General features: G+C 40.1%; 1 protein-coding gene across 17 annotated transcripts in view; it reads right to left on the bottom strand.

The window, feature by feature from the left end:
• HUWE1 (HECT, UBA and WWE domain containing E3 ubiquitin protein ligase 1) overlaps positions 1–14,876 on the bottom strand; it is a 140,609-nt gene that overhangs the window by 103,726 nt on the left and 22,007 nt on the right. For all 17 annotated transcript variants that reach the window (XM_062184542.1, XM_062184538.1, XM_062184551.1 and 14 more), the window contains 2 exons: positions 6,494–6,562; positions 651–749 (listed from right to left, as the gene is read on the bottom strand). In XM_062184542.1, the coding sequence (XP_062040526.1) occupies positions 651–749; positions 6,494–6,538 (144 nt within the window). In that variant the 5' untranslated portion in view covers positions 6,539–6,562. The remainder of the gene's footprint in view (positions 1–650; positions 750–6,493; positions 6,563–14,876) is intronic.

Here is a 14,876-nt window from a genome sequence, read left to right as displayed (position 1 = left end):
GAAACGAGGATATCAGAATATGGGAAAAGCACTGTATGCATGCCTTGCAGTTGAGCTTCCGTACAAGAAATTGCTGAGTATGGTACTTTGACAAGTTCTCTTCCTACTTTTTGCCCATATGAGAAAAAGCATATTCTGACCTAAAGAGAACCTGAGAGTTCATTTGTATACATCTCAAAGTAACGTGTCAACACCAGTAGACACAACAAAACCTTAAAGATAAATGTTCAAGAGGGAGAATTCTGGCTACATGCTGAGATCTATGAAGCACTGACCTTATAAGAACCCATTTAATCAGAAGGGTTCATTTTTAGAGTTACCTAAAGAAAATTATTTTAAACTAAAGGTATAAATCTGTAGACTATCTCAAAGTCATATTGTCAAACTAAAAGAACTTTGTGGTTGAGCTTCTTTATTATCACCTGTGCAAGAATTCTTCATCCTTGGCTAGACAAGTTTTCCCTTTGAAAATTTTCTTGGAAACCATTCAGGTTGAAGGTCACTGGTTTAGAACTGTACTAGGCATATGCTAGCTACTTGCTGGGTAAGTGCTGTGACTACTCCATTGTGTTGCTATTTCTGTATCAAAACACACAGCATGACGTATTAGTAAAGTGAGTTGTATCTTCTGGAAGCATGAGTTCACATACCTTTCCAATATTCCATGTTTTAATCTGCTGTAGTTCCAAGAGGAGTTGCTCATCATTACAAACTTTGAGTTTGTCTATTAAGGCTCTGCAGTCTGCAGGCTGAGAAAAACAAATATACACAAAAGGTGTTTTGGAATATGTGACAAAGAGAGGGAGCCCACACAGTAATGTAATTTATGCTAGAATACAATGCTTAGGAAAACCGGAGATTTGTCAATTATCATAGGATTACATTGGAAACCTCAGAGAAAATTTTTCTTCCATAATAATCCATCTGTGTTAAAAACTTGATAAACCTATATACATGCAAAGTTCTTGGAAGGTTACAAATAACAGAAACGGAGGGAAAAGGCTAAACATTAACAGCAATTTGAATGAGAAAAATACAACCAGTGAAATCCCAACTAAAGGTGAAGATCAGCACTGGCTACATTTTCCTCCAACATTAAACCCTCCAACTGAGGCAAGGCAAAGAGCTTCTGAACTTTGTAAAACTAGGATGACTTCATTCCTTCTTGGGGTTCCCATTTCCATACATTTTTGCTTACTGATGAAAGGGCTTGTCTGCCAGGTAACAAGGAAAGGTTTGAGAGTTTAAAGTATCCAAAAGTAGAAGGGAGGAAGAAAATACAAGCTGGGACAGAGAAACGTGCTGTAAATGGATGACGCTGTGGCACAGTGGGTTAAAGCCCTGGCCTGAAGCACTGGCATCCCATATGGGTGCTGGTTCTAGTCTCAGCTGCTCCTCTTCTGATCCAGCTCTCTGCTATGGCCTGGGATAGCAGCAGAAGATGGCCCAAGTCCTTGGGCCCCTGCACCCGCGTGGGAGACTTGAAAGAAGCTCCTGGCTCCTGGCTTCGGATAGGTGCAGTGCCGGCCGTTGCGACCCTCTGGGGAGTGAGCCAGTGGATGGAAGGCTTCTCTCTGTCTCTACCTCTCTGTTTCTCTGTCTTTCAAATAAAATAATTTTTTAAAAAATATTTATTTATTTGAAAGGCAGAGACAGAGCTTTCATCCATTGTTTCATTCCACAAATGCCTCTATCAGCTAAGAGCCAGGAACTCCACCTGGTTCCCCCACATAGGTGGCAGAGACTCAAGCACCTGGGCCATAATCTGCTTTCTCAGGCACATTAACAAGAAGCTGGATTGGAAGTACAGCAGCTAGGACTCGAACCTGGCACTCTGATATGGGATACTGGTGTCATAAGCAGCCGCTTAACCCGCAGAACTACAACAGCAGGCCCTACACTTTAACTTTATACAGACAGAACAGTACCCTGGGAAGGGGCCCAGATTTGTAACCAAACAAATCTGGGTTCAGTTTTGAGCTGTATTTAGTCAGGTAACTGATCATGAGAAATCCAATCACTTAGGTTTCTTGCCTGAAACAGAATAGCTACCTTAGAGACAGGAAGCTCAAATGTCTGCCACATACATGAAGAACTTATCTCACATAACAACAGCTTAAATATTGAGAGGCGCGGACTTTGGAATTAGGTTGTCGATAAGCTACCTCTTTGAATCTCAGTATTCTAAAATGAACTAATGCCACTTATGTATACAGCAATACAGCAGTTGAGACTCAAACTGTGGTAATTTTATTTTCGGCATCTAAAACACAATGTGGACTATAACAAGAGCTTTAAAAAAACATACACAATATGGCTAAAACTCTAGAGTTCTTAATTGTGATTCTCCTTTTGGGGCACCACATGTATCCTTGACACCAAAGTCAAATAACTAGGTCTCCTAGGTCATAATGTCCAAGTAGTAGGGCGGCTTGCATCAGAGCTTTTGCAATCTTTTCTAGATCCAAACCTCACTAGCACTTTAGCAATGGCCCACTGAATGCTTTAAAGGTTACCCAGTAAACAGATCAAAATAGCATGACCAAATGACAAAAAATCCAAAAGAAGTATCCTATACAGCATTCCTTCTCCTTCATTGTGTGTGGGACAAGGTGCAGGGACTTGTCTTGCTTTTGAAAGGCATGTCTCAATGTTTGGCAGACCTCAAAACTCCTAGAAATATTCCTTGTGTGGCAGCCCTGAAGCTTTCACAGGGTCCATTTCTGACCCTCTGGCACATGCATTTCTGAGGCATCTAAGATACTTGTATTTCCTGCTCCCAAGAACCAGTTGGCATAATGGCATCTTTACCCTATTAGCCTCACTATATAAATGTAAACATGATTTTTCCTTACTCATCCTAACATAAACAAAAGAGCTTGCCAGTTCAATAGTTCCATACCAACAGCCAGGGTTTCTATTGATTTGTTCCAACAGATATCAAACCTAGGGGAAAAATCCTTTGCACTGCTGTTGCTATACAAATGATCAATGTAAGATATAATACCTAGTATTGACCACACCGTGGGAAAATGAACACTCTTATATTCTACTTGAGGGAAAAAGGCAATTCAAGTCTTAAAAATGTACATAGTTGATAACCTAAAAATTCCATTTGTAGAAGCTTATCCTAAGTAATTTGCTAAATCCTTTATAATCCACTAAGTTAAAAAAAATACTATTTCTTTTGATGATCTATAAGATTAAAATTATCTGGATGTTTACTAGTTTTGTTCTTTTCTAAAATGTTCTATGCTCATTTTGTCATTGGGCCATTCATTTTTCCTACTGACCTAACTACTAAAGATAGTGATTACACTGGATTATCAATATTTTTCCCAGCTAGTCATGTGTCTTCCCCACTATCCCTGCTTTACTAAGTTATAACTGATATAAAAAAACTGTACATAATTGGTGTATATTATTTGGTGAGTTTGGATATACACATAAACTCACATTACCATCACCATAACATAACCCAGGCAATAAATGTATCCATTCCCTCCAAGTTTCCTCCTACCCCTTTTTGTGTTCATGTTAAGAAATCTATTAACAAAATTTTAAGTGCACAATACTTTTGTGACTACAGGCAATATGTTGTACAGCAGAACTCTACAACTTACTCATCTTGTATAACTTTATATGCACTGAACAACTTCCCCCATTCCCTGGCATCCACCACTCTACTGGCCATCTCTATTTTAGATGCCTCACACCAGAGGAATCATGCAGTATTTGGACCTTTACAACTGACTTAATTCACTTTGCTTGATGTCTTTCAGGGGTTGATTTCCAAAACATATATATAAGGAACACCTGCGGGGGCTGGCTTTGTAGCATAGCAGGTTAAAGCCACCAACTGCAATGCCAGCATCCCATATAGGCACCAGTTAATAGTCTCGGCTGCTCTACTTTTGATCCAGCTCCCTGTTAATGTGCCTGGGAAAGCAGAAGATGGCAAGTACTTGGGCCCCTGCCACCCACAAAGCCCCTGGCTCTTGGCTTCGGTCTAGTCCAGCCTTAGTCGTTGCAACCAATTGGGGAGTGAACCAGCGGATGGAAGATCGATCTCTCTCTCTCCCTCTCTTTCTCTGTCTCTCCCTATAATTCTGCCTTTCAAATAAATGAAAAAACTCAGGGCTTCTAGCCTAGCAGTTAGATCACTGGTTAAGATGTACATGTCATATCCAAGGGCCTAGGTTCAATACCTGGCTTTGGCTCAAGTAAACAGATTCCTGAACCCCATAGGAGACCTGTATTGAGCTCCTGGCTTTTGCCCAGTCCAGTCCTGGCCATTGCAGACATCTGGAGAGTGAACCAGTAAATGGGAGTCACTCTCTGAATGTCCATCTAATAAATGAACACTTTTAAATACTCAGAAGCAAAAGCCGATGAAAGTAACTGCAAGAGATAAATAAAAATATACTCTCGGGGCCATCACTGTGGTGTAGCAGGTAAAGCATCCATGGCCTGCAGTGCTGGCATCCCATATGAGCATCAGTTTGAGTCCTGGCTACTCCACTCTCTGTTATAGCCTGGGAAAGCAGAAGATGGCCCAAGTCCTTGGGCCCCTGCACCCACATGGGAGACCTGGAAGAAGCTTCTGGCTTCGGATCAGGCCAGTTGCAGCCATTTGAGGGGGGAGTGAATCAGAGGATGGAAGACCTCTCTCTCTCTATGCCTCTTCGTAACTTTACCTTTCAAATAAATAAACCTTTTTTTTTAAAAAAATATTCTCTCATATATATATGACATTCAGTAAGAAACACAGTCACATGACAATGTCAAATACAAAATGAAAGCTGTAAGATAACTGATACAAGGTCCAAAAGCTTGAAAAATACATAGATTGAAGCAATACAGGTTAGAACAGTGAAATACTTCTTCCCTCATCTAATAAACTTATAAAGGTTGAAAAGATAATCTGTAAAAAGATAACGCTAGTGGGGATACTGGGAAACAATACTGATGAATGGGCAAGATAACTGTGCACATGCAATAATTTTTAAAAGACTGGAAGAAATATAAAAATGTTAAGAATGGAGATCCTTCAGTGATAACTTGGTAGATAGCTTCATTTTTGAAAAAAAAAACAAGCAGTTTGTATTTAAAAACTTAACTAATTTATTACATGTCAGACACTGTGCTAAGTAATTGCCTCGTATCAAGGAGAGAGAAACTGTTAACCCATTTTGTAACTGTGGAAACCAGGCAAGCTAATAAACTCTCACCTACAAATGCAGGTCTAATTCTAAAGATTGTGCTCTTTGAACTACAGCAAAGGGTCTGCGGGAGTATCTTTAGCAATGTTTCCTTAACTTCAGAATGCAGGGTTCAAATCAGCTGATGGCATACTAGACTGAAGCCGAAATAGGATCTGCTGACATGGACACACAATACAGAGGTTAAACTGAATTGGATGATTATTTATTACTATAAAGAAAGCTAAAACACAGGCTTCACAAGAACACCAGCAAGTTGTTACTACTTTCATTTTCAAGAGTTACAGTGAGAGAGGAAGAGACCGAGAGAAAAGAGATCTTCTACCCACTGGTTCACTCCCCAAATGTCTGCAATGATCAGGTCTGGGCCAGGCCGAAGCCAGGAGCTCCATCCATGTCTCCCACGTGGGTGCAGTGGCCCAAGCACTTGGGCCATCCTCTGATGCCCTCCCAAGTCATTAGTATGGAGCTGAATCAGAAGCAAAGCAGCTGGGACTCAAAACTGGTGCCCATATGGGATGTCAGCGCTGCAGATGGTGGCTTAACCTGCTACACCACAGTACTGGCCCCACTACTTTAATTTCCTACCCCGCAAAAAATCGTGGGAGCAGGTGTTTGACACAGTGGTTAAGACACCACTTGGGATGCCTACATCCTTATCAGAGTGCTTGGGTTACAGGCCTCCCTCTGTTTTTAATCCAGCTTCCTGCTAACACACACTGTGGGAAGCTGCAGGTGACGGCTCAAATACCTGGATCCCTGCCACCCACATGGAAGACAGATGGAGTTCTGAGTCCCTAGGTTTGCCTTGATCCAACCCTGGCTATTTCAAGGATTTGAACAGTGAATCAGAAGATCGAAGATCTTGATCTCTCTGCCTTTCAAATAGAACTAAAAAAAAATTTTTAAAAATACTTTAAAAAAGAAAATAAAATTGTATGAGATCTCACAGCTACAGTCAGAATTTTAATCCACACTTGCTCTTTCCATTATACCATACTGCCTTTCAATGCATAGGAATAGCAGCCTAAGAGCCTACTTCAGTTATACAAAGAACTGTCTAGCGCTCATTTTCCATGGGTCATTTGGCCATTCAATTTGTTAATCAAGGGGAGTTCAAAACAAAGTTTTAGTGTTTCAAGGCAAGCTGCTGTTTTATTGCACTTTGCATATAAGTGCTGACATTTCTGGAAGACCAGTATGGGTGAACTGATCACAAGGATTTTTCTCTGTAATGAAGAGATAGGCAAAGCAAATTTCTGGATACTTACGGCCTCTGTAGGTGTCTTTTTCAGTTTAGTCCTGTCTACTTTCATGATTTCAATTATTTGCTTTATGATCTGAAAAGAAAAAAATTCCCAAAAGAAGTGAGAACTTAAAGCTACAATTGAGAGCTCTACAAGCTTAGACACAGACAACATACAACGTAGACTCTGTCATATGTTTAAAGTAAAAATATTGGAAGGATGCTATGCCAATTCAGAGGCCTGGCTATTAGGTAGTAAGGTGTACACACGTATACAACATGTAAGGATTAAATCAAGGTAATTAACATCAATTCATTTAAAAGTGTTATCTAATACTTTTCTATAAGGAGGATTTCTGAAGGGAAAAGTTGATATTTAGGGTATAAAATTCTATATTCCTTTTTAAGAAATTACTTCAGTAACTAATACCAAAAAAAGCACACTGCCAATAACCTCAAAATATTAAAACGAAGCCAGCAAGATTTTGGCAACAATCTTATCCATGTGGTGCAAATAATAGGCTGAACTATTTGTACACTTACTCTAAGGCTTGCATTTTTCTCCCTTTTATCACAAAACTGTTTACATCCATCACATCTATTATACAGCAAGTAGCTGTCATACTATTGTGGCTGCAGTCATTAGCTGGAAGGCTACTAATACTGCTTCTACTGTATGAAGTACCAGTTAGCCCTGACACCATACAACTCAAATAACAGATGATTTCCCTTTGGGATCAGGAACAAGGCAATGTCTGTTCTTACCCCTTTTATTCAACATTATGTTAATTCTAACCCCTATAATATGGCAAGAAAAGGAAATAACAGGCATACAAATCAAAAATGAAATAACACTTTCCCTGTTTACAAATGACAAAGGATTATCTACACAGCAAAATCCCACAAAATCTAATACTCATAGCAAAGTTTATTTTTTGACACAAAATGTTTTTTTTTAAATTCCTGCAGTTTTAAAAATAGCACCTATTTTCAGGAACTTTGAATGCAAATGGGAATATGATTGCTTGCATGGATGGATTTTTTGGCACCACAATAAATTCATATTTCCCAAAAACTTTTTGAAGCATCCTCATATTACATGTCAACAAATAGGAAAGCTCAATACTCTCAAGATGTTAGCTATTCTGAACTTCACTTATAGAGCCAATGCAAATCTAATAAAAACCTCAGCAAGTTATTCTGTGGATATTGACAAATTCATTCTAAAATTCATATGGCAAGGCAAAAGACTCAGAATAGCCAACACAGTATTGAAGGAGAACAAAATCAGAGGGCTCATACATATTTACCATAAATACAGTAATCAAAAGACTGCAGTACTGGTGAAAGAACAGGAAGGGGAAGCCAGACACAGACTCACATAGCCAACTGATCTTTGACAAGGAAGAAAAGGCAATAAAGACAAAAGAATTTTTTCAATACATTGTGCTGTTAACAGGACATCAACATGTACAAGAAATGCAGACCAACATTACATCCTTCACAAAAATTAACTAAAAATGGATCAGAGACCTAAATGTAAAACCTAAATGTAAACCTAAATGTAAAAAGCTAAACTCTACTTCCAGAAAATATCACAGGAGAAAAATCCAATTACCTACAGTTTGGTAATGACTCTGTAGATATAACCAAAGGTATGATCCATGAAAAAAGCTGATAAACTAGACTTTATTAAAATTAAAAAAAAAATCTGCTCTGCAAAAGACACTATCAAGAGAATAAAAAGACAAGCCAGAGGCTGGAGAAAATATTTGCAAAAGACATACAAAGAAAGGACTGTTATCTAAAACACACAAAGAACTCTTAAAACTTCGCCTTAAGAAGTGAGCCAATTTAAAAAATAGGCCAAAGATCTTAACAGATACCTCTCCAAAAGATATACAGCTAAAAAATAAACATGCAAATATTTTCCACATAAGTCATCAGGAAATGCAAATTAAAAGGAAATACACTCATGAGAGTGACCAAAACCCAGAACACTTGAACACTAATTGCTGACAAGACTGTGGAACAACAGAATTCTCATTCACTGCTGGTGGGACTACAACATGGTACAGGTACTTCAGAAGTTTTCTTACAAACCTAAACACCTTCTTACCACAGGACCCAGCAATCACATTCATTTATATTTATTCAAGGAGTTAAAATAAGTTTTTACAAAAATCTACATGTACATATTTATAGCTTTATTCCTAATTGCCCAAACTTGGAAGGAACCAAGATGTCCTTTGGCAGGTGAATGAATAAAGGGTGGTACAATCAGACAATGACATGTTATTCAACACTAGAAAGAAAGAGCTATTAAGCCATGAACAGATATTGAGGAAACTTAAGAAGTCATTCTCAAAAGGCTACATACAGTATGATTCCAACTATACGACATTCTGAAGAACTATGCAGACAGTTATAGATCAGTGGTTGCCAAGGATTAGTGAGGAGAAAGAAATGAACAGGCAGAGCCCTGAGGATGTTTAGTGCAGTGAATCTACTCTATGATACATGGATACATGTCATTTTAAGTACATCCATACCACAAAAATTAAAACACTGAGGGCAAATTCCAATGTAAAACTATGGGTTTTGGGTGACAACAATGCACCAATATAGGTTCAACAATTCTAACAACTATGTCACTCTGGTGGAGGAACCTTGATGATGTGGAGGGCTATGCATATATATGTATGGGGAAGTGGAATATGGGAAATTTCTGTACTTTCTGCTCAATTTTGCTGTGAACCTAAAACTGTTCGAAAAAACAAATTCTATTTAGAAAACCTCGATCATTATTCCAAAATAAGAACATGGATTAATTTGTGTGCTGAAATAAGCAATTCACAATCATTTAACTGGTTTAAAAATTATGTTGAAGTCCCTGGTAAATCTTCATGCAAGCATCTTGCTTTAACTTAGGATATTGTACTAGTCAAATGTCTGCAATGATACAAAGACTCTGGCTAAGTAATGCAGAAAGTAATTTACTGGAAGGATACTGGATAGTTCAAAGAACTGACAGACGGCTGGATCTACATTCAAAAACTGGAAGGAACCAAGAAGCCTAGAACTACAGCCAAGGACCTCCCACAGAAACACTTAGTTGGAAGTGCTTCTGCTTCCAACAGAATCATCTCAGGTTATTTGCATCAGTGGCTCTAGACTCTTAAGTCCTAAGTGTGAGCCTGTGATGCACCCAGTTTAGAAAAAAAGCCAAAACAAATGAACAAACACACACAAATTTCTACACAAGTATAATGCTAATCTGGCTTCTGTAATTCGACTGCCAATATTCATAATTTTAAAAATAAAGATAACACTGCCTATGAGTCATCAAGTTAGAAAACTCCAGCGTGGGCATTTGGCCTAGTGGTTTAAGATGCCATGTCCTACAGTGGGAGTGCCTAAGTTCAATGCTCAGCTCTAGCTTGACTCCAGTTGCTTGCTAACATGCACCCTAGGAAGCAGCAGTCATGGCTCAAGTAACTGGGTCCTTGACACCCACGAGGGAGGCCTGGACTGAGTTTTCAGCTCCCAGTTTTGGCCTGAATGGACCAGTGGAAGGGAACTTGCTCGACCTAATAAACTTGGGGGGAAAAATGAAAACTCAGAAGTTTTATTCCTAGTTATCATACTTCTAATCTGGTTTCACAGTGGGAGGGGATAATGTCTTCTGAGTTTCAACAAGCCAGACAATACTGAGGCTGGTGCTTCCCAAAATGTGTTAGAGCCTTGCTCTGTGCAGGAAGACAAGGATCTGGTAATTTGGTAAATGTTACAGAATCTCCCTTTCTCTAGGATGGTCACATGGCTAACTGACATTATTGGTGGCTCTGAGAAATCTTGGGTAAAGGAAGCTCATTAGGGCACAGAACCATTTTTTTTCCAGTGGTATCTACTGAAAGTCCAGCAATTTAAGTATCCCAAAGAATACACTTTGAGATACACTGCCAAGGGTCTTCATGTAATATTCTCTCATACTCACACTGATTTCAAAATGTTTTTTACACAAAATAAAGTTATCTTTTAATTTCGTTTTTATGCACACTTTGAAGTACCTTCATAAAACCCTCACCACTCCAGTCAAGTTTTACATCTGTTTATAGATAGAAACTGAGGCTCAGGAAGAAAAGTACCTTGCCTGCTTGGTAAATGTTGGCATCAAGGTCTAAATTCTGACTCAAGTCCATGCTTTAATAACATGCTATTCACTCTACCAGTTTTATTACTATAATAAATGCACATGAGAACATAAATTCATGGCAGATTCTTCTCCACTTTTAGATTCTATTGTTCAAAAGTATTCCAAGAGAGGAAACCGGAACACAAGATGAGAAGTGGAGATACTGTCAATCTCAGTAATAAAGTAACCTAGGGATGTGTTCTACATACTCTTAGAAGCTAAACAGTTGAAAATCCAATTACATTAAAAAAATGGCCTACTGCCTTTGTTGATCAGAACCAGAATTCTGAGCACCAAGCTCAAGTCAGAAAGGTGGTCAGCTTGAAGAAAACTAATGAATTATTGTTTTCAATCCTCATTTCAACTTTCCACGTACTTCTGAGGTTTGAATTTTGGTTTTGTAGTATTAAAATATATTGAGGGGAGTCACTCCTTAAATAAGGGTGATGCATTCGAAAGTAATTGCCACCAGCTGATAAAACTTAGAAATAATGGCTTCCCACATTGAATCAGCTAAGGGCAGGGGACACCTGTAGTTCCCATAGGTGCTCAACAGCATCTGAGGTAATGGCAGACAAGCCTCACTACTCAAAGGATGGTCCAAGGATTGGCAGCACTGACATCACCTGAGAGTTACTTAAGATTGCACAAAAATAATCTATTTCAGGTCCCTCCCAAACTGGAGGAAATCAGAATCTGAATTTTAACAAGATTCTATTAAAGTTTGAGAAGCACTAGATCAGAATACAGGCTCAGACAAAGAAAACTGGGATAAAAATCCTTGCTGGCCGGCGCCGTGGCTCAACAGGCTAATCCTCCGGCACACCGGGTTCTAGTCCCGGTTGCTCCTCTTCCAGGCCAGCTCTCTACTATGGCCCAGGAAGGCAGTGGAGGATGGTCCAAGTGCTTGGGCCCTGCACCCGCATGGGAGACCAGGAGAAGCACCTGGCTCCTGGCTTCGGATCAGCGCGATGCGCCGGCCGCAGCGGCCATTGGAGGGTGAACCAACGGCAAAAAGGAAGACCTTTGTCTCTCACTGTCCACTCTGCCTGTCAAAAATAGAAAAAAAAATCCTTGCTGTCTCACTCACTGTATGACTAACAGACTAATCTACTTCTGTTTTCTCAACTGTGAAACAGGGACAACTGATCTCCCACTTCCACCCAATCCACCCTCCATAGAGCAGAAGTAATCTCCTGAAAACATAAATCAGATGTTACTTCCCTAATTAAAACTTTTCAACAGGTTCCCTAGAATTCCATCCAAACTCTAACCCCAAGAGCCCTGGGCTGATTTGGCCACTGAAACACTCCCATTGCTTCCCTCCGCACAACTACCTTAGTCTTTCCATTTAGTTCCTGGAACACTCTAAGTTCTTTATAAGGCCTCTGGTCTTTAGAAGTGCTGTTCCCCCTGGAATGTTTTTCTGTCCTGTCCACTCTTCCCACAGCTAGTTCCATTTGAGGAACTGACATTTAAACAGACCTAGAGAGGCTTCCCATGGCAACCCACCTAAAGCTGGTCCCATTGTAATTTTCTCCATTACAGTACCTGCTTGTTTCTTTCATAGCAATTAGTAATTGGCCGGCGCTGTGGCTTAACAGGCTAATCCTCCGCCTTGCGGCGCCGGCACACCGGGTTCTAGTCCCGGTTGGGGCGCCGGATTCTGTCCCGGTTGCCCCTCTTCCAGGCCAGCTCTCTGCTATGGCCCGGGAAGGCAGTGGAGGATGGCCCAAGTGCTTGGGCCCTGCACCCGCATGGGAGACCAGGAGAAGCACCTGGCTCCTGGCTTCGGATCAGCGCGATGCACCGGCCGCAGCGGCCATTGGAGGGTGAACCAACGGCAAAAAGGAAGACCTTTCTCTCTGTCTCTCTCTCACTATCCACTCTGCCTGTCAAAAAAAAAAAAAAGTAATTGTAATTCGGATTCAATTTACCACAATGCATCCCACACAGTATCTTCCACAGATAGGCATGTAATACACACCTGTAGAATGGGAGTTCAGAAAAGACATATGCACTGAGAGTAAAATCTGTGAATGAAAGGACTGCCTACAAAGAAGGAAGGAGGCCCATACCTGAGTTTTTGTTTAAAGGTAAGGCATAGGAAGAGGTAAGGCAATGCTGCTCCTTTGATTTTGCAAGAGAATATACTCAGCAATGGAAAAGCCGTTGAGGTAGGTGCAAAACTAGTTAATCATGATATCATGAAAGACAAAAGATGGCAACAGTGATCAACTGCATCAAATGTCAAAATGAGATCTGTCCATTAAAATTGGATCGGAGATAACTCAACAAGCAATAGTTTCAGTGGGACAGCAGAAAGGAAGCCATACTGCAGTGAGGCAGGTGACCAATGGGAAGTGAAGCCACACCAGCATGTGTAGAAGATGCTCTTGAAAGGCTGGCTGTAGAAGGGAAGCAGGAACTATGGGGTCATTGAAAGGTAGAGGAGAAAGGAGGGGGAATAACGACACTAGCATGGGTTCCTAAGTGGATGCAAATTATCTTATAAAGAAGGGACAACTGAAAGGGTTCCTAAGAATGTTGGGGGTAGGAAACCATTCAGCTCCTATTTCACCTTCACATAAAGAGCACTTTATGTGGATTTTGAATAACACAAACACTATCCAGAATTAGGACAATCCTTTCCCTAATTTCTTAAATCTTGACTAGGTGCCCCTCTCTATGTATTTACACAGAACCCTGTACCTACCACTATTAGTGAGAAAATGTCATATGGAGGGGGAAGTTTAAAAAAAAAATGGGAGAAGGGAAGACATGCAAAACATTATCAAGTAGCTGCCTCTAGGTGGCAGAGTAACACAGTTTTATTTATGTTTCAGGCTTTTTCATCTTTGCAAATTTTCTATAATCTATGCATCCATTTACAATCACAAATTCTTTGTGCAAAATTCTTAAGGAAGAAAACAGTAGTTCCTGATCCAAACAAAGGACACGCATCAAAGAACAATATAACCTAAACAAACCCACTGGATTAACTGTTGGCTTGCTTTAGGAGGTTCTGTCCTACACCTTCTGGCTGTTTGGAGCTTGGCACTCAGAAAGCATTTGATTTTTATTGACATGACTGATTACTGGTAGGTAAGAGATGTTTGACATATCTATGGGTCTGGAGCTGAATCAAAATAGGCCTGAAAATCCCACTGGAGCTATGGAAATGAATTATGGTTTGTTTTTTAAACAAAAAATGTTTGTATAACACTAAACTCCAAAGCACCACAAAGCAAAATGCTTGTTTCTCTTTGTCTTTGCCTCACAGTCTCTGAAAGTAAATTCAGGTGGGCGCTGCCCTGACCATCCATCACGTTGGGAAGCAGCAAGCTAAATCACGAAGCCCAGCCTCCTCACTATTTGATAACAAAGGCACAGACATCACTGGTTAACTGATTTGTTAACGGAGACAACACTGTAACTGTGAGGCCTTACTATGAGTCTGGTTTCTGATTATCTACATTAATATCCAAATATTCTGAGAATCACCCTATGATCACAACAGCTAACATTTACTCTAACCTGTTATGCATTATCTAATTCTTCGAACTTGCAGGTAAAGACTGTGCCCAATTTACTGAGGCCATCAGTGGCCACACCAATACCTGTAAGGGGTAGAACCTGGATTCGAATCCAAATCTGGTCCACAACTTGTCAGTGCACATGTCTATATGCACAACTCACCCTGCCAACCCCACCTCATACAGACACCAGCCTCCCTATCCTTGACCACATAAAAGATGACTCCCATATGCCCTGAGGGTTGCTGACCTAGATTTTAATGGGCACTGCTAGTAAGATATAATAATAAAGCAACTGAAGAATAGCCTTTAATCACCCAAGACAAATCTGGAAAGTACCTGCAGAGACACCTTGAGAGTCACTTATTTAAAACCACAACCACTATACCTCAGATTAAGTGTATATGCCTTCTCTTGCACTGCAGTATACTCAAGCAATGAAAAAGGGCAAGGATACTAAGAAAGAGGAGCCTGAAACCTTCAACATCAACTGTGGAACTGAGAATGGTATCTGAGAACACAGTCCAGCACATGGTCTACTCCACAGTCCTGGGAATCTGCAGATCCACCAGGTTATCCTATCCTTGTGCCGTTTACTCCCAATTACTCAAAGAAACTGGCATCGGAAGAACTTGGTAACAAAAGAGGGCTCATCAAAGTTGGAGATTATCAGTTTT

The sequence above is a fragment of the Lepus europaeus genome, chromosome X (assembly GCF_033115175.1).
Source record: "Lepus europaeus isolate LE1 chromosome X, mLepTim1.pri, whole genome shotgun sequence".
NCBI classification, from domain to species: domain Eukaryota; kingdom Metazoa; phylum Chordata; class Mammalia; order Lagomorpha; family Leporidae; genus Lepus; species Lepus europaeus.
The sequence above is the reverse complement of the archived record's forward strand: the minus strand, read 5'-3'. Positions and strand labels throughout refer to the sequence as shown.